General features: G+C 38.0%; 1 protein-coding gene across 1 annotated transcript in view; it reads right to left on the bottom strand.

The window, feature by feature from the left end:
* AK9 (adenylate kinase 9) overlaps positions 1–25,743 on the bottom strand; it is a 77,434-nt gene that overhangs the window by 18,538 nt on the left and 33,153 nt on the right. The window contains exons 18-24 of the mRNA XM_074820550.1: positions 25,598–25,662; positions 19,641–19,742; positions 6,565–6,686; positions 5,428–5,640; positions 4,599–4,862; positions 2,417–2,535; positions 501–720 (exon numbers count right to left, since the gene is read on the bottom strand). Of these exons, the coding sequence (XP_074676651.1) occupies positions 501–720; positions 2,417–2,535; positions 4,599–4,862; positions 5,428–5,640; positions 6,565–6,686; positions 19,641–19,742; positions 25,598–25,662 (1,105 nt within the window). The remainder of the gene's footprint in view (positions 1–500; positions 721–2,416; positions 2,536–4,598; positions 4,863–5,427; positions 5,641–6,564; positions 6,687–19,640; positions 19,743–25,597; positions 25,663–25,743) is intronic.

Raw genomic sequence — 25,743 nt, 5'->3', positions numbered from 1 at the left:
GCAGCTGCAGCAGCACTGAGAATGTGGCTTAGTACTGTTACATTTCTGTGCAGAGTATCATAGTTGGAAACACAGACATATACACCATACAGTACCTATGAAGTAAGCCAATGGGAGATACAGATCAGCCCAAGAGCATGTGCTCAGGGAATCTGAGATGCAACAGCAAAACCATGCTTGAGCTGTGTATTTGATTTTTTATGACCATATTCACTCTCTCCATCTAATTGCCTTCTGTCCAGGACTTTCCAGATGTATGGCATTCTGTCAGACACTTGGGCTGCAAGATATCTAAACTCCTGCATGAATTAATTGCACAGAGGAGGAAAGGAGCCCTAAATTCTTTTTGTTTCCTATGGTAAATCCAGGAATGCTGTGAATGTGCGGGGCTGTGTCTCCCAGCTCCCATATCTGACTGCTTTGGGAGTTTTAGAATCTGTGTTCAGACCTCCTGTGCTGCTGAAATTACAAAAAAAAAGTAGACAGGACTGAAAACTTACCCTTATTTTTGCTTTCAGGTATTTCAGTTTCTTTTTATCTTCCATTTTTTTATGTTGTCTTTCTTTCCATTTTTTCAGACGTGGAGGAAAAAGACGGTCAAGAATGTCACTTTCTTCTACTTGAATATAAATCACAACATCAGGACAGAGTCCTCGTTCTGACAAATACTGGGCTTCATCTAAAGTACGAGGGAAACCATCCAGTATAAATCCCGTGGACCTGATTGGAAAAATAAGATATATATCATTACACAATGTAGTATGAAGTGTAACACAGTGAAAATGCAATTAATTTGAAAAAAAAAATTAAAATCCCTTATTAAATGCATATGTTAAGAGTAAACTTAAAAAACTATTTTCAGGTATTATCTTTTGACAATGTAAAACTGACACTTCACTATGTGTTTTAATTGGTATACTAACAAATATATTTCTTCTGAGGGTTTAATGCGCAGAGATTAATTACTTAAAAATAACTTTTAAAAAAGCAAAATAAATTGTGTCCTCAGTATTGCTTGTGTGACTCTAAAACCAGTACTTCTTAGCTACTGGTCTCAGAAAAATAGAAGGTGCCTCCAATGTTATTTTGGTAACATCTGCCACAGAAATCTTTTTGCCTGAAAATTCTTCAGAAATGCCTGACAATTTCTTCTCTAGTATAGGATGAGAATTTTGCCACTCAGCATGACCTACATCTCCCTTCCTGCAGATATTAAAAGCAGGTCAGATATGTCTGGAAAGCTTTGTGGCCTGTTGGAGCTCTTACGATCCCAAATTAGATGAGTAGTTCTGTAAAGCTGAATGTTGTGTTAATAAGAATATTTCTCTTTGTTACTTTAGACCTTAATACAGTACATTCTAAAACTGCAGAAAACCAAAGAAGCTACAAGGAGTGGGAGCAGATGGAAGAATAGTTGGTCCTGGGTGTTGTGGGAAAAAGTTGGAGGGAGGATATTGATATTGATATATATCATGGTGAAGGTTCTCTTCTGCTATACAGTCCCTGATTAAACCGAATTTATATAACATTACAACACTATGTGTAATGCTGGGTAATTTTTGGTCTTTTTTCCTAATACTGATCTCCCTATTTTTACACCATTAAGAGAACCTTGTCCCCTATCTGTGGACTGACAGAACAAGTTTATTTGAGGATCTTGTTTATTCTTTTAAAGGCATTTCTCATACTGTTAGGAATTGAAACCTAATGGTCAAGCTGTCAGCAGGTATGATCTGGACAGAAATGAATGGGATAGATAGGACATGGAAAAAAGGATTTTCTCTGCTGAAATTACATCCTAAAAAGCCAGTCCGCTTTCTAGGAGTCAGTGATCTTAGTTATTTATGTAACAATAATCCACTTTTATCACAATGTATCCACATTTATCACAGTGTGGATGTACTTTCTGATATGAAAGGAAGTCCATCGTGGATACATCACTGGAGTGCAGGTTGTGATGAATGCAAATGATAACCTGCTTCTGTGTTATTTTGGAGAACATTGATACTTTGTCTTTGCCTTCCACACAATATTTACAATATATGCAAACCAATAGTTACAGCTGGATTCCACCTCTCCATGTTTATTAATTAATTACATGAAAAAATAAAATGTTTATTTACGTATCTATCCTGTAAGCCCATGAAAACTACCTGGCTATTCGGGAGATTTAATCCAATTCAAGTGCACTAAGTGCTTTTGTCTAGTCCTGTGTAGAGCACATGAGACATTATGTTACTGTCAAAGTATCAATCAAAATAGAGCAACAAACCTGAGACTGAGAGGTAGGTCATGATTCATAAGAAGTGCAAGAGCATTGAAATAATATCTGCAGTACTTATTTGTAATTGTGGACACAATGGATGATATACTTTCTAAGATTAATTAAAGAAACAGAGAGTCTAATTACAGTTACCGGAATGGCTCTTTCCTCCACCAGTCAAGAACAATGCTATCAAGGACTTCTGGAGGCAGTGCCTTATCATCCATTAGATTTGCTTTGATTGCTTCTTCCTCATCAGTTAACTCCACTTCCTTTATATAAAGAAAATCCACATGTAAAACAAAACAAACAAACAAAAAAAACAACAGAAAGAAGGAAATATCTACCTGACACATTTAGTATTTTTGACTAAGGTAGGTAGGTACTGTCTTCATTTGATTTAAACCAGCAAAACCAAAGTAAACTCACTTGCCCCATTTCGCTGTAGTACATGCCACATTTTGGGATATTTTCCATGTGCTTGGGGTTGGGTACTTTCCTAGAGTTGGGGCAATTGCTGCTGTATGAGTTTTAATAAAACCTAAAACCAAGCACGATTGTTAAGTATTTAATTATACATAAGCTCAGTTCAGAGGAATAGAAATGGAAATGATCCCAGTTTCTCCTAATTGCCTACAAGAACTTTAGCATTAGCTGCTCTTGTATTATTTCATCTGGAACACTACCTTCCAGTTATCAGGGACTTCCTCCGCTTTTCAAGACAATAGAGAGTGGCCTTGAATGCACCTTTGGCAGCTTCCTCGGCACCTGTGAATGCAGCCCATTGACTTGTATATGTCCAGATTACATAAATGATCCCAAATTTGATCCTATTCTGCTGTGAGTAGTACCACTTTTTACTCATGCTTTTCTATTAGGCACAGAGACCTAGAAGGTCACAGACTAGAGTGTGACTGTAAAGACCACAGTAAAGAAGGCATTGAGCATCTCCACCTTTTCAGTGTCTTTCATCAAAAGGTCACCTGCCCCATTCAGTGGCAGACTCATATTTTCTAGGTCTTTCTTTTGCTACTGTTGTTCTGTAGAAATTCTTCTTGCTACCCTTCAGATCCCTCAATAGTTTCCATTGAGTGTTCATCTTCCTAATACTGTGCCTGGATGTTGTTTCTGTATGCCTCCTCTGTAGCCTGCTTCCTCTCCTGCATGTTTCCTTAGATCCTGTAGTAGGAAGTCTTTGAAGCTCTTTGATGACTAGTAACTTGAAGGAACATAGCAGGTATCAGGAGCACAAAAAAAATGTCTCTTAGAATGTGATGCAGAAACTTATTTATTCCTGAAGCTTTGAGAGTTGGATAAACCCTATTTATATTGTCTAGGAGGTAGATTTTCAATTTTTTTGTACTATGCATTTTTTGAAAGATTTATATGCTGTATACCTGTGTTGAGACTCCATACAATAAAGGCTTTTATCATATCCATTGCTGTCTAAAGAAGAATTCATTTGCATTGAAACCTTGTTTGTTTTTCTCAATATATCACTGGCTAATAAAAGAAATCACTCTCTCCTGATAAACATTTATGTAAATGTTTATTGTTCAGAGAAATTACACCCTTTAAGAGATGGGTTTTAGAATGTATATTTATAACAATTTTGAACCAGTGTTCAGTCTGATTAAGGAAAAGAACTAATTTTCTGAAAACTATAATTCAGGAATTATTTTACCAGTATCATGAATATCTGGCTATTTGAAACAGTTTTTTAACTACAAGGCATATTTTATGCTAACTAAGAGTTTTTTTCTGGTTTGAAACTCTGTTGCCAATAGGCAAAGACAACACTACAATCCAGATTACAAAACCTACTGTATTAAAAAAATGTTATCTTACCCTGTTATGAACACTGAAATATTTCAGATTTTTGACAAGGGATGCTCAGACTGAAGGGCTGGTAGAGGCATTCTGTTCTTTTGCCCCAAGAGAGTGCAGAGAGCACTGCTGGTGAACATTTCTAAATTCCTGTGCAATTGGAGAAATGCACCAGACTGAACCTGCATATTCTAAGTACTTGAAGGAAACCATACCTTCCCATTATTATTTTGACCTTCATTTTTTTTTTCTCAGTTTGTCTTTCTTTGCCCCATTTAGTGTCTATCTCTACTATTCAGAAAAAACACTATACATAATTCTTGGAAATGTTTTGAAGAATGTTTGTGGCATTCATAAGAAAACATTGTCAAGAACTATTAGTTCCAAATTTCACCAAGTAAATAATTTATGTAAGTAATTTTTATCAAGCTAAATTTCATAGGAAATTCCTATTCTTGTCTGAAAATAGTTATTTTGTGTATGGACATAAAAAAGATCAGATTATTACCTGTTTGCTTTTTTCAGCCTCAGTTTTAGTCATGGTCTGAGAGATGTCTTCCAGTTCCTGTGATAGAATTGGTATTTTACCGTAATCTTCAGGTTCTTCATCAAAATGGGGCCCAACTTTCACTTTAGTTTTGGGTAAGATCAATTCCTGTAGATATTCTTCAAACTGAATATGGAAAATGCCTAATTTGTCTGCTATCTGTCGTGCACAAGTAGTTTTACCTGCTCCATGAGTCCCAAGTAAGCATACCCGTAAAGGAGGAGCCTATAAGACAAAATTGGAATATTTTGTAACAATTTGGAGTCTACAGTGCACCCCCTACTGTTTTTCACTTCCAAAATGTCATTAGAAAAATTGCATCAGAAACAGTCACATAATTTTGCATTTTAATTTTTCCAAGCTTTCTATTGCTGTTCCGGACAGACTACCTGCTCTCTGGAAATAGTGAACAAGTACACTATGACATTTGATGTCAGCAGGTAAAAATGAAACTTCATTACACAATTCTGGTAAATCTTCCCTTCTTTTACCCTTCTTCCACCTTAAAGATAGTAAAAAAACACCAATATGTGTGATTTGTTAATCACATATTATTATTATTGTAAGCCTTTATAATCTTCCTCTCTTTTCTGCTTTATTTGCATAATTAATTCAATGTATGACTAAAAAGTCACTAGGGAAGAAATGTGGTTTTTTATTCCAAGGACTTGCCTGATATATTTATTGTTGCCTAGAAAAAATCGACAATAATAAAAGATTATAAATGGGAATGGAAAATAGTGATTTTAATCTGTTATTATCTGCTTTAAACAATTTTGAAGATTCTCACCTGTATTGGTTCATTGTGAGCCACATATTCCTCAGGGTTCTTCAAAAATTTATCTCTGTACTCAGAAGTTGAAAAGTAATAAAACTTTTCTTGATACTTAGCTGCATGTTCATAGACTCCTGGGTAAAGGACAAAGTTCTCTTTCAGACTGACTGGACAAAAGTGTTTTGTGTCTCCCATGTGCCTTTTATTTTCCTTAGTTTTTTCTTCATCCTGAAAATATGAAAATTTTCAAAAACTATTTGAATTCAGTAGTCCGCTTAGATTAAGTAGATCAAGTAGATCAGATTAAGTAATGCCAAATACATCAACTGAGCGTTGAATGAGAATGGTATTCTAGTTTGTAATCTGAAGATGTCTACAAAAATACACACTTTTCAGATTCAGAGTCAGAAAACAAACTGTCCAGTCTAGTGAGAGAATTATTGAGAAAAGAATGACCATTTTAAATTTGAGATGATAATATCATAGTTAGCTGTTGAAGACCAAAATTAGGCTAGAAGTATCTGTGATAAAATCTTTTCCTGCTGTGTTCTTGAAACTCACTTTCTGTTGCTTTTAAATGTGCAGAAGTAGAACTCTTCAGAAAAGGCAATGAGAGCTGGTATTATGAAGTCAGATTACTTATCCAATAAAATGAATTTCTAAAAAATTGATTCAGTACTGCTCCAGTACAGTAGAAGGATATCCTGTACTGTTAAATTTGGGGATGGGAATCTTCAATATAGGATGAAAATAAAAGAAAGGCAAAGCTCCACTTTTAATTTCATTAAAGTGGGTATTTGAAAATTATCAATAACTGAGATGAAGCAGAGGATTGCACATTAGGAGTCTCCATCTTTTGACGTTTGGCTCATAGAATTGTTAGCTGACAGAAACCAAACTTCACATTTGTTTCTTTAATAAAACCCCTCTTTGCCATCTGGCAAAACTAGGGATATACATACTCTCTATTAGCCAGAACATAGGAATATAATGAAAGTATTCTTGAAGCATATGCTGATATTTATTCTGTAAGAAGGTTGAAACCGGATCATAGAAAATCAGGTGCAAAATCTGACTTCTCTGGGGCTGTGTTCAAACTGAAAATAAATGAGTTAAAACAAAAGCATAAATAGTCAAAGCCAGCATGCTTACTTCTTCATTTTCATTTTCTTCTTCAACTTCTTTTTCTTCCTCTTCTCCTTCAGCAGCCAGATCTTCTGCTTCCTCATCTAAGTCTTCAGCAGATAATTCCCAACCATGATATTTAAAAGGTTCTGAAAAGGTTAGGGGTTTTTTTCTGCTTCAATATTTTTCATTTGTCTATGCCAGAATATATTCCCTTTGTCCATAAAAGTAAGCACATATGAGAAAGCAAATCATGCCAACTATATATTTTATTTTTCCTACTCTTAGAACAAGATGTTCTCCCTGGATGTAGGAAGTTATATATTGCATCTTCCAAAAATGGAAATTCTACTGGTTGTTTTTTGGTTGAAGTAAATTGGTATTTTCAATGGGAACTTGTACTATAAGAGTATTATACAAACACACACAGATAGTGCCATTACTGTTCGCAACAGGTTTTTTCCTATTGTTCATTGGGGAAAATCATCAGTCAAATTTTATCTGATTATAAAGTTAGCACACTAGATGTTTTGGTTAATAAAACACTTGCATTGTAGTAATGATAGGAAAAATGTAATATTAATAGTATTTATCCGGTACTCAAAAATTGTTAAGAGATTTGAGCACACAAGTGAAGAAAGGTAATTTGCAAAAAAAATATCGATACTGTAGAAATCCAGTCTTGAAACACAATCTATGCAGGTGGGTAGATTGGCTTATTACACACCCTGAAGTTCTCATTGACCTCAATGAATGTTGTACATTAGTGAACCTTTGTTATCTGTCCATTTCTCAAATCAGTATCCTGATATGAACAGACAGAGCAAGCAAATGGGGAAATACACTGCCAGAATGTTTAGGGAGCTATTATGTACATATTTGTATAGCCATATATATATATTTTTAAATATATATATTCCCCAGTCCTCCTATGTCTTAAAGGCTGCTCGTGTGCTTTTCAGCTCACCCACAGAACACAGCATGTCCTGTTCCCACTTCATGTGAATAATACAGAACTGAGTATAACCTACCCCCATAATATATTAATCACACAAGCTCTCCAAAGTCCCTCTTGGTAGGTTAAGTGTAAATCACATAAACAGTATTACTTACTTTCCATAACCAGCACAGTTTGATTAAGCAGACTTTCTGGAGTTTGCTCAGCAACCTCTAAAACAACAACCTGAACTAGAGATGACTGCTTGATTTCTGACTCCACTGTTTGCCAGTCATGCATGAAAAGGTCAATCTTCTTTTTAATTATTTCCATTTCTGGTATATCTGGAAAATCATCCTCTGCAAAGTCAGGTAGTATGATTTCTGAAAATCAAATAGTATATAGAAGGCAATGCTCCTCTGAAATGTTTGCATTTTAAAATTATCATTATGTTTTAGGATTATTTCTATTTTCCTCAAACATGGTGGCATATTTTTTTTAATGCTGCTTTCTTCCCCCCTTGCAATTATGAATTGTTACATTACTAGTTTACAAAGACACTTTGAAAATGCCATATTCACTATGCTGATACAGTATATGTTGGTGCTTCTATAGGAAAATAAATAAGGTCAACTTATTTAACTGAAGTTGCATATGGTTATTTAAATCAGCACACAAATAAATATAATGACTCCTTCTGCAAAAAAAAATATAAAGAATATACATTAATTTAAAAATTACGATTTAATGAGGAACAGTTTTTGACAGGCTATCTATCTATTTATACCTCATATGGAACATGCCAGTATAGGAAGAAATAAAGAACAGAAAAACTAGCATACTCGGCAAAGAAGCAACTTCATGTTCTGACCTAGTTCAGATTCAGCTACTGAAGCTGTTATGGAGTGTTCAGATTGCATGTTATGTATCTGTTCTTTTTCAAGTGGAGTATGTTCTCTTTACATGAATAGAAATGTAATGCATGCTACTAGGTGTTTTTCCTCTTTGGCATAAGATCTCAATATAGAGATGTTAATGAATTAAACCTTCATTTACTCAAAGGCACACAGATATATAAAGATCAACATGGCAAAACTGCAGAGAAAATAGAAGATTTAGGGGAGAAAAGAAAAAGAAGGGACTAAACAGAGAAGTCCACCTCAGTGTAAAAATCAAGGATATGAGGGGTGGTATCAAAGACTGAAATTCTAAATTGACAAAGGCAAAGCAGTGAGCTAAAACACTAAACCATGCAATGCAAGAGTTTTAAAACGAATTACAACTGATGCCTCTAACCATTAACTAAGAAATGAGGCAAGACACACCTACAAAAAGCAGCCTAGGGAGTGCTAGCAACCAGGAACACTGCAAACAGAGTGTAGTGCGGCAGTTTGCACCACAGTTCACGCGAAAGAGCATGCAGGAAGGGCATAGTCACCTTACCAGCTCAGGAGGTGAGTTCAGTTGCTGGTCATCACCCTCTCAGAAGGAGCTATGGTATCCACCTGGCAGAAAGCTGTATCCCTGCAGAAGGGATGTGGCAACCCAGACACTTCTTCACTGTGAGGGTGGTGAGACACTGGAACAGGTTGCCCAGAGAAGTTGTGGATGCCCCCTCCCTGGAAGCGTTCAAGACCAGGCTGGGTGGGGTTTTGAGCAACCTGATCTAGTGGAAGGTGTCCCTGCCCCTGGCAGGGGGGTTGGAACTAGATGATCTTTAAGGTCCTTTCCAATCCAAACCGTTCTATGATTCTATGATTCTATGACAGAGCGCCCATGAAAACATGCAGCCATCCAGGTCTCAGGCTGCAGGGCATGCCAGAGCCTTTCATTGGTATTGGATGGCAGTAGTGAGAACATCTGTGTGAGGTGTGACCAGGTGCCTGGTGACAGAGCTGTGAGAGGAAGTAGAAATGTTAAGCATCAGGGAGTCTGAGAAAGAGGCAGACTGGTGGAACCATGCTCTACGCTCAAGACAGAAACAGGAACCGCTACCAGAAAAAAACCAAGATCCAAGGGGATCCTGTATCCTCCCCCTGTCAGGCTGAAGGCAGTAGCATAAAGGAAAGGAGTAAATGGAGGAAAGTCCACACTTGGGGTGGCAGGCGAACCCTCTCCTTGCCCACCTCACCTTCCCAGGTGCCTCTGTACAACAGGTATGAGGCTCTGGATGTGGAATGACAGTCAATGGATGATGTGGATTATGGTCCATCTGCACCACAGGTGTTGCCAGGGTCAGAAAAGCCTAACCCGCCCCCCCCCCCCCGCCATCACAACCACCTCCACAAGGAAGAAAAGACAGGTTATAGTTGTAGGCAACTCCCTTCTGAGGGGAACAGAGGGTCCAATATGCTGGACAGACTCTCCTCTTAGGGAAGTCTACTGCCTCCCTGGGGCCTGGGTTAAGGAGATCACTAGGAAACTTCCTAGCCTGGTATGGCCCTCAGACCATTACCCATTATTGCTCTTACATGTGGGTGACAATGAAGCTGCAACACGTAGTCCAAGTGCGATCAACAGAGACTTCAGGAACTTGGAGTGGCTGGTAAGGTAAGCTGGAGTACAGGTTATTTTCTCCTCTCTCCTTCCAGTTGAAGGCAGTGACATTGGAAGAAACAGACACACCCAGTCTATTAATACATGGCTCCGTGGGTCGTGTCACCGCCACAGTTTTGGATTTTTTGATAATGGGATGGCCTACATGGCACCAGGCGTGCTGGTGTCAGATGGGATTTACCTTTCTCAAAGGGGGAAGAGGATCTTTGCTCACAAGCTGGTAGGGCTCATTGACAAAGCTTTAAACTAGACTTGAAGGGGGAGGGGGATAATATCAGGCTTGCCGGTGACAAGCTGCGGGATGACACACCAAGGTTAGAGGGTCGGGATGCTAGTAAGGGCTTTCAGCCTGTAGCTCTCAGACATCCTGGCTACACTGGAGCACATTTGAAGTCTTATGGAGATGAGTTAGGGGCTCCTGAGGTAATATGAGCCAACAGGAAAACACCAGTGAAATACCTCAATGGAATTAAGGTGTGTTCCTTTAAGAAGGAGACACAGCCGACAGCCCAGCTGAAGTGCCTCTACACCAATGCACACAGCATGGGCAACAAACAGGAGGTCTTGGAAGACACCATGCTGCTAGAAAGCTATGACCTAGTTGCCATTACTGAAATTTGGCGGGATGAATCCCATGACTGGAGTACAGCTATTGATGGCTACAAGCTGTTCAGAGGGACAGACGAGGGAGGAGGGGCAGATGTGTTGCCCTCTACCTCAAGAAATGGATAGAGTGCAAGCATCTGTCTCTGAAGAATAGCCATGAGCAGGTTGAAAGCTTATGGGTAGGAATCAGAGACCAAGGCAACAAAGAGAACCTTGTGGTTGGTGTATACTACAGGCCACCCAATCAAGGGGAACCTATCGATGAGAAGGCTGAGGCACTCAACAACTTTTTTGCCTCAGTCTTCACTGACAACCTCCTTTCCCACACCTCTTGAGTGGATGGACCACAAAGTAGGGACTGGGGAGCAAAGTCCCTCCCATTATAAGAGAAGATCAGGTTTGTGGCCACCTGAGGAACCTGAATATACATAACTCTGTGGGACCTGATGAGATGCATCCCAGAGTCCTGAGGGAATTGGCTGATGTAGTTGCCAAGCCACTCTCCATGATATTTGAAAAGTCATGGCAGTCAGGTGAAGTCCCTGGTGACTGGAAAGAAGGAAACATTGCACCCATTTTTAAAAAGGGTAGAAAGGAGGACCCTGGGAACTACTGACCTGTCAGCCTCACCTCTGTGCCTGGGAAGATCATGCAACAAATCCTCCTAGAAGCTGTGCTAAGGCACATGGAAGACAGGGAGGTGATTCAAGACGGCCAACAGCCAAGTCCTGCCTGACCAACCTAGTGGCTTTCTATGATGGAGTGACTACATCACATGAACAAGGGAAGAGCTACAGATGTCGTCTATCTGGACTTCTGTAAGGCCTTTGACACAGTCCCTCACAACATCCTTCTCTCTAAATTGGAGAGATATGGATTTGATGGGTGGACTTTTTGGTGGATGAGGAATTGGTTGGATGGTCACATCCAGCGGGTAGTGGTCAACAGCTCAAAGTCCAGATGGAGATTGGTGAGAAATGGTGTCCCTCAGAGGTCCATACTGGGACCAGTACTGTTTAATATCTTCATCAATGACATAGACAGCGGGATGAATGTACCTTCAGCAAGCTTGCCGATGACTCCAAGCTGAGTGCTGCCGTTGACACATCTGAGGTATGGGATGCCATCCAGAGGGATCTGGACAAGCTCGAGAAGTGGGCCTGTGTGAAACTCATGAGGTTCAGCAAGGCCAAGTGCAAGGTCCTGCATCTGGGTTGGGGAAACCCCCAGTATCAACACAGGGTAGGGGATAAAGGGATTGAGAGCAGCCCTGTGGAGAAGGACCTGAGGGTACTGGTGGATGAAAAGCTGGACATGAGCCAGCAATGTGCACTTGCAGCCCAGAAAGCCAACTGTATCCTGGGCTGCATCAAAAGAAGTGTGGCCAGCAGGTCGAGGGAGGTGATTCTGCCCCTCCACTCTGCTCTCGTGAGACCCCACAGGGAGTACTGCATTCAGCACTGGAGCCCTCAGCAGAGGAAAGACATGGACCTGTTGGATCAGGTCCAGAGAAGGGCAACAAAAATGATCAGAGGGATGAAGCACCTCTCGTATGAGGACAGGCTGAGAGACTTGGGGTTGTTCAGCCTGGAGAAGGCTCTGGGGAGACCTTACTGCAGTCTTTCAGTACTTAAAGGAGGCCTACAGGAAAGAGGGGGACAAACTTTTTAGCAGGGTCTGTTGTGACAGGACAAGGGGTAATGCTTTTAAACTAAAAGAGGGTAGATTTAGACTAGATATAAGGAAGAAATTTTTTATAATGAGGGTGGTGAAACACTGGAACAGGTTGCCCAGAGAGGTGGTAGATGCTCCATCCCTGGAAACATTCAAGGCCAGGTTGGACAAGGCTCTGAGCAACCTGATCTAGTTGAAGATGTCCCTGTTCATGGCAGGGCAGTTGTACTAGATGACCTTTAAAGGTCCCTTCCAACCCAAACTATTGCAAGATTCTAAGATTCTAGGACAGGTACACAGAGATTATGATCCACCTTTTAAAAGTGGTCTGTAATGAGAATGTCTTGATTCCTGGATACCTAATGTTTGCAGAGATGCTGAACACGCTTTTGCCAGTTACATGAACTGTGAGTGTTAAACAGCTTGAAATTTAGATCTATTTGTTTAGAGAACTGGAATACTTCAATTTTACAACCAAGTCTGCAACAGAATTGAAAAAGGGAATTAATTTCTTCTGACTTTCAAGCCTCATTTGTGTGATTTAACCACTAAACCAGGCCTTTTAAGAGTTATGAATGCATCTTTCAAATTGTGCATTGTTATAAATGTACAGAAATTAATGAAGAGGTTATCTGTTACATACTCAGAGGCAATTTGGTCATACATGTGTAATTAAAAATTAAAGTTTACAGCAGATAATGGCAGAAATTATGACCTATATATGCATTAAAAATATACTGAATATCATAAAAGAATTGGTGCTGATTTCAAAGAAAAGTTATTTTTCTCCTCATTGATAATAACTTTAAAAACTCCAAACAAAACAATACTTGAAACATCTATTTGTACTTTCCAATCTTAAAAGCTGTTTTCAAATACTAAGAATTCCCGTTTAGAATAAGTTATCTATTGAGACATTTTTGCTCTTCCCAGTGAAACAGATAAGCATGCTAAAATTACTATGGTAACGCATTGTCCTGGAAGAAATGGATATTGCTCCTATTTATCCTACTGATGAAGGTCCTCCCAAAAAATAGAGCCATCGCATCATACTTGAGAGTCATTGTGTTATTCACAGGATTCTCAGGAACAGCTTCTCTTGCACTACTGGCAAAGCCCCTGCACGTAGCAGCAGCCTCAGTTCACCATGTTCTTGGAGCATGACTTTGTGTGCTGTTCCCTCTGCACTTTCTCAGGTACACACTTACAGGGATCTTAAGAATACGCTTATTTTTGCACACAAAGGCATGTTATACCTATGACCTACAGAACCCAAATACTGGTGCTATGAAGCAATACAGATGTATGTGTGGAGTAATTCTAAAAAGTACCAACAATGAGATGCAAAAGTGTAACCCATTTCTCTGGAAAAAGTCATCCACAATTATACAAGGATAAAGACTACAAATACCACCTGCCAGTCACCACACTCCAGGACAAGGAGTATATAAATGATGATAATAATAGTAATACAAAATAAATAAATGAAAATAATAAAAAAAATATATCATGGCTTTCCTCTGTGGATACTTGAACTGAGAAACTCACAAAAAGTTTTGGCTTTAATGAAGCCATATCTGCATACAATAACTTGTTTAATGAGTAAGACTGATCTCTTAACATACATCGTGCAGAAATTTGTAGTGTCAGTTGTTAAGATCAGAGAAGTCCAAGCCTGTCTCCTAACACTGTCTCATGAAAAGTAAACAAAAGTTAGAGAATGAAAGAATGCATTAATATAAATAAAAAATTCACAGATACTACTCATTGTAAACATGACAAATGTGTTGTCATACTTGGTGAGCAAAGTAAAAAAGGGATAGTTTCTTCCACCGCCATCCATTTTGCTGAAAAAAACAGAGGGAATTAAAAACTTGATATTGACGGCAGATATTGAATTTAAAACTTGATACTGACACATTAACAGAAAAGGGGAAAGATACTCGTTGTTTCCTAGGGCTGCAATTAGTATCCATTTAGACATTGTTAGTCCTTGAAAGTCCTGAGAAAAAGTTCTATCTCAGCTAGAAGAAAATACAGGGGCGCCTAGATGACACCATCACCACCTTGTCCTTACTAAATCAACAACTGTCTCTGGCAGTAGCAATGTGGTGTTGTTGCTGCTATTCCCATTCCCTGCACTCATATAATTTTCAACTCTGATTTTCTTCTTTTTCTTACCATTTTTCTTTTGTGTTCTGTTTAATAAGTCTGATATCAGTGCCTTCAGATAACAGACAGAAAAGCAGTTGAGAGCAATGACTTAAATGGCCTGATATAGCAGTAAGCTTGCTGTGACTTACAGTGTATGCTGTGTTTGTCTCTTGCCAGAAATGAAGCTGCAAGAAAGAGCCTGAACAGCAGGATGGAGTGATTTTCTACTTTGCTATAATCTTCCCCTCCTCTTGTTGTTTCTGTCTTGTTTTGAGTTTGAAAGAGCAGGAACAGATTTTGACACAAGCAACAACAGGTTCAGTCTATTCCAATGAACTTTTCCCGATTTTTACCAGAAGGACCATTACTATATTTTTCCTTATATAACTTCCTACACATAAAAAGGAGAGGTATTACTAAAAATGAAAGCCTTATGTAATGCCTTATGTGTTGAAAGCTTTGATCATTTTCTTAAAAATACAAAACCCCAAACCATTAAAAAACCAGTGTTTTACGGTTAGTCCCTGGCATTAAGCAGGCCAGTGCTCACTATGTGAAACTGTAGCATTGTAACATTCATTTTGAGTTTGCGCGAACCTGAAAAATCCAAACAACTTTTCTGGCTCATGAAGAGTTAGATTGCACTGTTAGAATTTTCTTCTTTAAGAAAACTAGTATTTCCTCCCACAACTGAATGTCTCTCTATATTCTCTTGTGGACTGTTAAAGAAATCCACAAATGCCACATATAATTTTCCAAAATAGAGCCAGATCAAAAAATGCTATTACTAAGTACAACGTAGCTGGATTTCAGTGATTAGGTACCAGTAAGATCAGCAGGAAACAGGACTAAACATAACGGTCAGAGTAGATATGCTGCCTAACTTTTGTCTAATGTGTTACCAACTAAAGCATCACCTGGAAGTGTCAATAGCAGCTGGGATATGTGAGCGCCAGGAGGACAAGGAACACATATAACAAATTTTTCTGACTTGGATGGCTAAGCTATCTATGAAGCTATTATATCAAAGGTCAGTGCCACTACTGTCTTCTAGAAGAAAGCAATCCTCCAGTGAGTTAATTGACAGAGAGCTAGAGTTAGGGACTCCTGTTCTTTTGACATCAACCAAATTTAAAAAGATGCAGGGTTTCAAATACATGCCTCCTTTTGACATTCCTTCATGGTCACTAAGGTTGGCCCCTTGCTAGGTTGTTACTTGCTGTGCCTATTTCTACGACCCTTAATTCCATATATTAAGTCAAGCACTTAAAAGTTAGTATGGCAGTTCTGGGTACTGCAATGTCTACATCTCCTTATGGGTCTGGGTCTTAATGTGCAATCCTCTAGAAAGATAGTAAATTTCTAGATACTTAGGTGCTTTTAAGAATTTTATTCTTCCACTTATGAGGCTGAAACTTTATTCTCTCCATACCCCCATTTACTTCTACTATATATGACAAACTGAGATTTGAAATAAACCAGGCCCTCTATGACAGTTTGTACACTGGCTCAGGGACCTGAGGGCACCCCTGGGCCTGGCCTGTCCCTGCCCAGGCCCCTGGGGCTCCCCCCGCCGCCCATGGCCCAGGATCCCATGTCAGCCCCGCAGGGCTGTCAGCCCCTGTCCCAGCAATGCCACAGCAGGGCCAGTCTCCAGCTCCCCACAGCCCTTCCCAGCTGTGGGCTCTGCTGAGCTGGGCCAACATCCCAGCCTGGCCTCAGCTTGTCCCTGTCCCCAGGGAGGTGCCCAGTGCCCAGAGCTGGAGCTGCCCTGCTCCTGGCTGGGTGGGACCGACTCTGGCTGCCAGGTCCTGTCCTGATGGCCATGTTATCACACTGTGCTGCCAGCTCCCTGTTCCTTTGGGAGCAGATGGCCCTCACAATGTCCTGACATGCTGTCCCCAAGAGGAATGGAAAAACTTTATTTTAATTGAGCCACTTTTAAATAATAGGTTAACAAATAAACAGTTTGGCAAGTATTTTGTGATCTTTTATAACAAAGAATACTTAATTCATTTCCCCTCTTTTTTTTACAGCTTTGAACAACACAACTGTTAGACTGACACCTCAGTGGCTACCCTTCCCTCTATTTGAATGATTAGTAGTCTAAACATACACCAAAAGTGCAAAAGGGCATACCATTAAGCAGAAACACCTTGCAGATTTCAAATAGTCTGATCTTGAATTAGAAATTATTTTTTTCTTGAATATGTTTATAAACATTTGTATTATACTAAACTACACATTCATTTTATATATGTCATTACGTTACACCCTGAAATGACACTTCTGTCTCTTGTCATTATTCTAAACAGAAACATGAAAATACCTTCCTTTTTATATACATTAAAAGATGTTGCATAAATGGTACAATTGATTATGTTGCATTTTGCAGTGATGTATTCCAAATGGGACAGATGTATCCAGCTAAAACCTGCTTAAATTTGGGCAGCTCTAATGCATTATGTAATGATGATTCCATTAGGAACACAGATTTTAAGAAAATAAGCAAAGGATACAAAGCTAGGTTTCGCTAACTGCTTTTTGCACGTGTTATCCCTGGCATATTCACACTGTAGAAATCACATGTGCTGCCTTGTGAACCACAGCCCAATTCAGAGCAGTAAAGTATGGAAGATGGTAATGCATCCTGTCTGGATCTAGCCTTCAACAGATTGGTTTTTGTAGTCCTGCCCTTTAAAAACCTCTCAGTTCTGAGTAGGTCATGAAACTTTGGAAATACACAGGCAGAATAATGGATTTAAATGAAGTTTTGACACCATCTGAGACAGAATATTGAACATGGTAACAAATCCACTCAATAGAGTGCTTCCCGTATGAACCTTAATCTCAGGAATACAATTCATGTTATACCTCTCCTCGTGGGCCGTATTTAGCAAATGATGGACCAGCATGTGTTCCAGCTTTGATTCTCTATTCTAGGTGCATATTTCCATCAGATTACCTCTATCTGAGAGTTTTTTTGCTTAAGGAAATTTATCCAGCAGAATTATTGCATACTTATGGAGCTTTTAAATGGATTACACAGGCCTAAGCAAACTGGAAAAACTCACCTCTGGAAAGAGGGGAGAAGTAACAAAAGGAAAAAGGATTACGCTCCTAAGGAAAAGGGACAACCCCAAAATTGGACAACCCAAACATTATTTGGTTTTCAGGTATTTGAACCTTATTATGACAAAAATGTGCCTCCCTGGCATTTGGTTTGTTTCAAACTGGGTCTCAGGGACTGAAAATACTGAAAATATTTTTAAGTAAGGAAGGCAGCTGTACCTTTGCCATTAGTTATAAGTTATTCTGCTTGATTTACACTGAGAAGTTATTTTTAAAGAAATAAGAAACATAGTCAAGAAAAATACTTGACAGTAATGGTTTAAAAATAAATGGATCTGAAAATGCAAACACGCTTCCTTCAGATGAGGTGGCAGTCTAACAGTCCTGTTCTTAATTTCTTTTCCTTATCACAGAGGTGATTGGAAACAATCCTCCCCAGCCCTAAATCTGGAGCTTTCATGGGGAATGCCTATATGGCAATATCTAATATTATTCTGTTTTGTGTTTTCTTTGCCTTTACTGAGCATAGTTACCATAGAGACAAACAATCCTCAAAGGATTTCTGCCTCCACATTCTCCAAGTGAGTTGCTGGGGAAGGAAAGGCTTTAATATCTTTTTTTCCAGTGTTCTGCTAGTATTAGATATGACTTGTTCTGCCTTCAGTCCATATTCAGCAACAAAAAGATGAAGAAATCCTTCTTTCCTCCCCTCTCAAACCCTGTCAAAGGTGAGACATACACCAGAAGCCAGCGTGTCTTCTTCATTAGTTTAACTATCTAATTAAACAGAAAGGCAAAATGTAGGATAACTGTGACACTTCCATTCCTTGGAACTGATATGTATTTCATTTTGAACATATTTGCATTTGTCTTTTTGAAACAGACCATGTAGTTTGTTTATACAGACCTTTCATTACTTATAAATATATGCTGTCAAATAATTTTCAGCATATTACAGTGAAATGTACTAGTAGACAAACTTATATTGTGTGTACTGATTTATGGTGTTTGGGAAAAAAAGCATTTAGGTTTACAGATTAAGTTGATTCTAATGCATAAAAATGTGTATATTTAACAACTTGCTATTTAAAATAAAATGTTTTACGCCGATTTATTTCTCTTCTGGACTTCAACATATTCTAAAAATTCTAGTAGATAAAAGCTAAAATGTGTATTTTAAAAACTAAAGCAGACTGCCTCCATTAAAGATAAGTCGCCTTCAAAGTGGTTTTGAGAGAAGGTCACTATAGGATTTCACATATCTTTTCATTAGCTTCTGACTCTATGAAGTTCCATGTGCTGCAGAATTTTACCTTATACCAAAAGAAGAGAACATGACTCTGTGTAAAATCTAGCAAGCTGTTAGCAGGACAATGGATGATTAAGGGAAATACAGAACGCATTTCGATCATTCTCATTCAAAGTTAAAATTAATCCATTCCCATTTTTCCCAAGATCCCTTGGCACAAGTAATGGACTAGTAATTTGTGATTAATGGGGATGTAATACTAATTTTAAAATGGTCTGTAGAACCGGGTTTTGTTAAAATCACATGTAGGTGTTTCTGAATATTGCGATTTGATTATTTCCTGTTTTTTTTTCCTGGTATTTTCTTCTTTCTACTTTTTCTTTTTTTTGGGGTCACAATCCATGAGAGTGACATTCTAAAGCTTTTTTTCCTCTGATTTCCCTCCCTTATCACTTCATCCTGTAGAGAGTGCTGATGGATTTCTGAATAGCAGAGGTTATGTCAATCTGGAATTTCATCAATGCTCACTCTATTTGTTATTTCCATAGATCCCTGTACACATTTATTAATTTGGTATTTAGAAAGTAGAGGCAATAGTGGGATTTTGTTGTTTTTCAAAGTGCAAATACCTGGTGCATTATTTTTAACAGGAAATAACAACATGCCTTTAATTGCATTTATAAGTGTTTAAATAACTTGAGCCTGACTATTCCATTACAAACTTTTTTAAGAGAAAAAAGTTAAGGAATTGTATTTACAGCCAATTTTCAAATATAGTAAAAGCTTGCAGAAAAGGCAGGCATGCAATTCTTGATACTAGCAAGTAAGAAAGATCATATGTGCTACAAGGCCAACCTTTAGGTTTAGATTCTTCTTTATCACCTGCAGAGTCACTGGACTGTTTCTGGGGCATTTGTTCAGTTTCAGGTGGAAAATGCTCATCATCATTCTCAAATTCTGTTGACACAAATAAAATCATTAGTAACTTTTAACAAACTCATTGAGGGGTGATGGAGGCACTATAGAAATAAATATATTTTTGGATCAGAATGCAAAACTTATATTTGATCACCTGCAGAAAAGAAGTTAGTTACTCTAATGCTCAGGGGTTGCACACTGACCAAAACATTTTTATTAATATCAGCTACCTGACCTGTGGGGAAAGGCAGACCATCTATCAGATGACACACAACTGTGAATAAAGTGGAGAAGCACTTTATTCAATTGACTGCTTTTACATAAGAATATTTTTCATTCATTATAATCTGTGTGTTCTGTGCTCAAACGATGCTCAAAAACAAGACCTTGCAAAAGAGCACACTTGGTGTTCTACAGAAGAGCTCCGATTGGACAGAAGTGCTTCTGACCTGAAGGGCTTGTGCACCTGAAGGCTGGTGTAATTTTCCCAACTTGTATCCGTTGGTCAATCAAAAAATATTATTTTCCTACAAGCCTTGTTTTGCTTATGTCCTTAGGCCATTTTTAGAGTAATAAAACACCACTAGTACATCTCAAGTTATGACTACACAAAACTCAAATCATATTAAACAAGAATGTATTTTAAAATCTGAAATTACGGCATTTGTTTTCATGTACAATTTTTTTGGCAAAGAAACAACAAACATCATGAAAAACAGGTTGGAAACATTGGATTTCTTATTTATGAGGAATCAGAAAATTTTCTCTTGTAAACAAGCATCATCTTATAAGCTTAGCAGACAAAAACCCACAATCTTTTAACATTTGCCAAATTGAGAAAATTATTCACTTATTCTAGTTCTTTACTTCCTTATACAGGAATCCAGTCAAGCAAAATGAGTTTTGATGCTCTGTAATAAATAAATCAAGAGTCCATCATATACACAAAGAGGAAGATGACATGCAGAAAAATATGTGCAAAATGGAAGACACTTTGTTAAGGCTGTCAACATGCAAGTTCTCACAGGCATACATAACTTAATCATGTACAGTCCTACAGAATTCAATGGAAATAGCTGTGGCACAGGAACTAAGCATATCCAAATTTTTACAGTGTGTCTAAACACTCCAGAGATTTCATTTACAAGACTGGTGCTGGATAGGGTCAAGGAAGAGAGACGGACAGACATTAAACAAAGTATATTAAGAGGATGCCCTTTTTCTTACAGGTGTTCAGATAGTGACAAGAGCTTTCAGAGGCTGATAGCTCTAATCATAGGCTTTTGTACTTTTTTCTGCAAAGGAATGCATAGCTGTACTAAACCAATATCCCTCAGCATTTATTTCTCTAAGTGAGAGTCTAAAAGAATTTAAGAACTGAAGGTATTTGGGATCTAATTGAGAAAGTTGTTCATAACCTTTCTGTTTCAAATTTTGAAATTTCTCTGCCTAAAATGCTGTGATTACAGGTATTAGAATGTAATAATCGTATTTGGCTTATGAAGGAAGGCAGAAAGTGGCTTTGAAGACCATGCAACTTTGCTCAAAGACTGAACAAACTGTGAAGTTAATATCACTACAGTTTGCTTTGAAGTTTGTGTTATAAGTAATTTTCTATCCCTTGTCTGCAGATTAAGAAACTCTCCTTGTTCAAACTCTCTCACAGAAAAGCCTCCAGTTAGAGGTAGGAAAAAAAAAGCAAATCAGGATGCAAGTCAGCCAAGAAAAATGAAGGAAATATATTCAGAAGCTGTAGGACTGAGCACACATCAACTGCCTGGCAAATGCTATAATTACAATTGATTCCAAAAAGCATTTCTCTTCAAAGACTAAAGAGGAAATGTCCTAACATGTACAGGTTTAATTATTATTATATTTACTTTTTGTTTTTGTTTAAAATATCTTACTGAATTTAACACAATGATTAAAAAAAAAAGCAAGAACATAAATAAAAGCTAAAGAGATGGTTATTGATTCAACCCTCCACCATCTGTAATATGAGAAAGGGAGGGGTTGTGATCAATATTAAAGAGTTTATAACAAATATTGATATTACCAGCTGTGAAGAACAAGCACGGGAGACAATGGCTGAAATTATCAGCTCCAGCTATTCATTTATTTCTTGCAAGAGCTTCTGCCCAAATAGCAAGAGTAGCAGAAGAGACATCAGTGAAGATGGGGTTGAACTAACACGACACTCTGAGCAACTGAAGCATAGGCATACATGTGCTCCTATTGAGTTTGCTACAGGAAGGGGGTAATCTCTGACAGAAAAGCAGGGCTGAAAAATAAAGTACAGAAAATAAAGTCTTAAACCATGACAACTGTTTGGTTCAGCGGATAAGAACAATTGTATGGGATATTTTATTGCTGAAATGTGGCAGGAAAGAAATATGCCAAGTTTTACTTCACGAAGATTGCTTGAACCCACAGATCTACCTGAAGCTGTAGAACTCTTCCACAATGCCTGAAATATATTCTCATGAAGTCATATAGCTGTCTCCTAGTATAAATAGATCCATACTCATGCAAAGCTTCTGCAAAAATGCCTAAATACAGTAAGAAATTCCCAAAAATAATTTAAGCTCAGAACAATTGAGTCAAAGGACATGAAGAAAGATGTGGAGCTATAATTTTCAGCTAGACACTACAAGCAAGAGTTACCACATAAATTGTTTTGTGTACCTTCAACAGACATTTTCAGCATTGAACTTAGCTTCCTAACTCACTTAAATACGTTTGTTACATTTACCCAAAGTCTACTTCTGCATTTACTTTCACTCTCATTAAGACACTGTAAGTACCTTGCTCATTACTGGAACCATTTTTTCCTTTTAAATATATTATAATCAATATTATAAATTTGAATATGTTCAGTCCTGAAGCAATCCCAGTTACTTCAGTGTCCCACTGAGGTTACAAAAATTGCACTTACTGAAATGCACATTTATTAGAAGAGAAGAGAAGAGAAGAGAAGAGAAGAGAAGAGAAGAGAAGAGAAGAGAAGAGAAGAGAAGAGAAGAGAAGAGAAGAGAAGAGAAGAGAAGAGAAGAGAAGAGAAGAGAAGAGAAGAGAAGAGAAGAGAAGAGAAGAGAAGAGAAAGGAAAGGAACTAGACTATTTCAGTTGGAAGGGAGCTACAATGATCACCTAGTCCAACGGCCTGACCACTTCAGGGCTGGCCAAGTTAAAGCATGTTATTAAGGGCATTGTCCAAATGCCTCTTAAACACTGACAGGCTTGGGGCATCGACCACCTCTCCACGAAACCTGTTCCAGTGTTTGACCACCCTGCTGGTAAAAAAATGCTTCCTAATGTCCAGTCTAAACCTCCCCTGGTGCAGCTTTGAACCATTCCCATATGAGACATCAAAAGAGCATGATTTGGGCTCTGGAGTATTTTTCTGAGTTTTCATTTTTATACTATAACTGCTATATATAAAACCCTCAAAACTGTGAACATATCACTCATTTATATTTTTGTAAAGACATGTCACATGGGAGAAAGGCTGCAGTCAATGTGCTGAATGCACTACATGTGAAATAAAACAGATGTCAGGCTAAGAGCAGCATGACTGAAGTGTTTTGGTGAGTCAGTATTTGATTATTGAAATCAAATGTAGGCGTAGGAAAACATGATTTTCTCTGAACAAGGACTTATCACGTGTTAAGAGCACAAGTGTGTATATGACATTATTACTTCTATCATTAATAATTGTTGTTTTGATGTACTCAGATCAAAATGAGTTAGATATTCAAACCTAAGATGAACTTAGTTGTTTGAGACAGAGATAACAGAGTATCTGTGTAGAACACTTTATATTTAATACTTTAGAACTTATTCACTGTGGAGATGTGTTTTACTAGAAACTATAAAAAGTTATAATGTTGAATTTTTAAAAAGTTTATATGTAATTTAAAGAACCCTACAGAGCTAGAGTATTTTTTTCAGAGAGTAGGTGAAGTGTTTCCTAATTAAAAATTAAAAGCATGTTATAATATTCAGTCAATCTTATACTACATTTACAACTTAGGCCTTGTTATATATAGGTAAAATAAATGCCAGGCTGGATAATGACAGAAAGTGTATGTGAGACATATTGACAATACGGAACTTAAGCTTGGCCACAATATTTTTCTACAGAAACCAGTATGTTTTGCTTGAAAGGAAGACAGTAATGGCAGTCTAGGCCCCCTATGCTGAGAGAGAAAAAAAAAAAAAAGTGGGAATTCATACGCTTTTTAATTTCAGCTTCAGGCCTTAGGTGATAATTTAGGCTACAATGGAGAAACCTTCAGATCCCATAGCAGAGGAAGAAAATACTCTAAAGTGTCCAACCTAGTTCTTAATGTAGAGACAGATGTTCATGCATGGTACTTCATCTTGACAGCAGATACAAATCAGACAGCAACATTCTTCTAAGAAAGTAGGCAGTGATGAAAGAAGGCAAAAAGGAAAGTATAACCCTGCAACGTTTTTGACTGTTGAGGTTCGAAAACATTGAAACTAACTGGAATTAATTCTAAACCTCGACCTAACTGACAGTATTGTCTGAGGTGCAAAAATCCAGCCTATTTGTGACAGTTGGCCTGCCCCCAAAATCTCACTTCTCACAGATTATTCACTCCTGCCCAGGGCAATTATATTTTCATTGCTGGAAACAAAGTATAGGACAATTCTGATATAAAAGTAGGATCTTTACAGGAAATAAAGAGTGGCTAAACAAAAATAATACGCAGTTCTGTCAATACAGGAAGAAGCAAAGTAAGAAAGTCTTTACCCATAATATTTTATTAATATTGTTATTAGAGGGGAAACCTCATGTCATACACATAATCCTGTTATATTTTATGTTGTCAGGTTATGTTATTAAGGCTAATCTCCATAAGCACAAAGGAGGGGAGGAACAATGACAGATGGGGGAACCCCAATAACCTAATGAGAACAAACATAACCTTGACTTGACTCCCCTCAGGGTCATTAAAAGAGGGATAATGAAGGCATTGTCTGGGTGTGAGATCTATTGAGATGAGTCAACCAGAGAGGCTCTCCCTGGCTGAGGGGGATTACTGCCTACAGGGTATAAGATTTATTAGGGGATGCCAGGAAAAGCAGTTTGGGATTGTGAGGGATTTATATTATGAGGCATTTCTGAAAAGGACCAAAGGCAAGGAGAAGGAGAGATCAAAGTGGATTGGGGAGGAACAAGCATGGATAATAGAGTAAGAAGAGGATGAAAGGGGAAATGGGAATATGTGCTCAGACTCATTACTGCATGGTCCTGGGGACATGGAACTGCAGCAGCCTCACCCCTACTGGGCTACTGGATTCAGCAATTCATAATGTATGTTGCTACCAGATTCAGCAATTCATAATGTATGTTGCTACCAGATTCAGCAATTCTTAATGCATATTAAGAGAGCCACTGCTGAAAGAATTTCCATTCCCCTTTAATTGCTTCAGGCTGAGCTTCTAGGAGGGAGAACAGAAAACCAGTTTTGCAATTTTCTTATTAGCTATTGGCTAAGTTCTAACAATGTTTTCTAACTTGTGAGGGGATACAGATTTTTTGATGAGTAGAAAGTTTCAATACAGTTAATAATGCACTTAGAAAAGTTACTAAAGGAGATAGAGAGTCCTGTCCTTCAGATTTATTGAAAACTGTAACTGTGCTGGCTGATTTAATACACACCTCTATTCTGTAAAGTCCATTAAGAACGACACATAGAAATGAGTGCCTGAATCAGTGAAGGAAGCAAAGATAGTAATATAAAGTAATTTTTCTAGACGCTGAATGTAAAAAGGAAATCAAAACTGTAAAATCTGAATAAAAACCAAATTGCTAACTTATTTGAAACACATATTTAGATAAAATAGAAGTCAAATGATATACACCTTTCTCCTCAGCAGCCTGTAGAGATTCATCTTCCTCTGACGTCAGTATTTCTTGCATTTCTCTTCTATAAGTAAAAGATTATTCATCTTAAGACTTAGATAAATACTACTGAAGCAAGTTCCAGATATATTAAATATAAAGTAAA

This window comes from Strix aluco, chromosome 3, assembly GCF_031877795.1.
Source record: "Strix aluco isolate bStrAlu1 chromosome 3, bStrAlu1.hap1, whole genome shotgun sequence".
NCBI lineage: Eukaryota > Metazoa > Chordata > Aves > Strigiformes > Strigidae > Strix > Strix aluco.
Note: the sequence above shows the minus strand (reverse complement) of the source record. Positions and strands in the feature narration are given on the sequence as shown.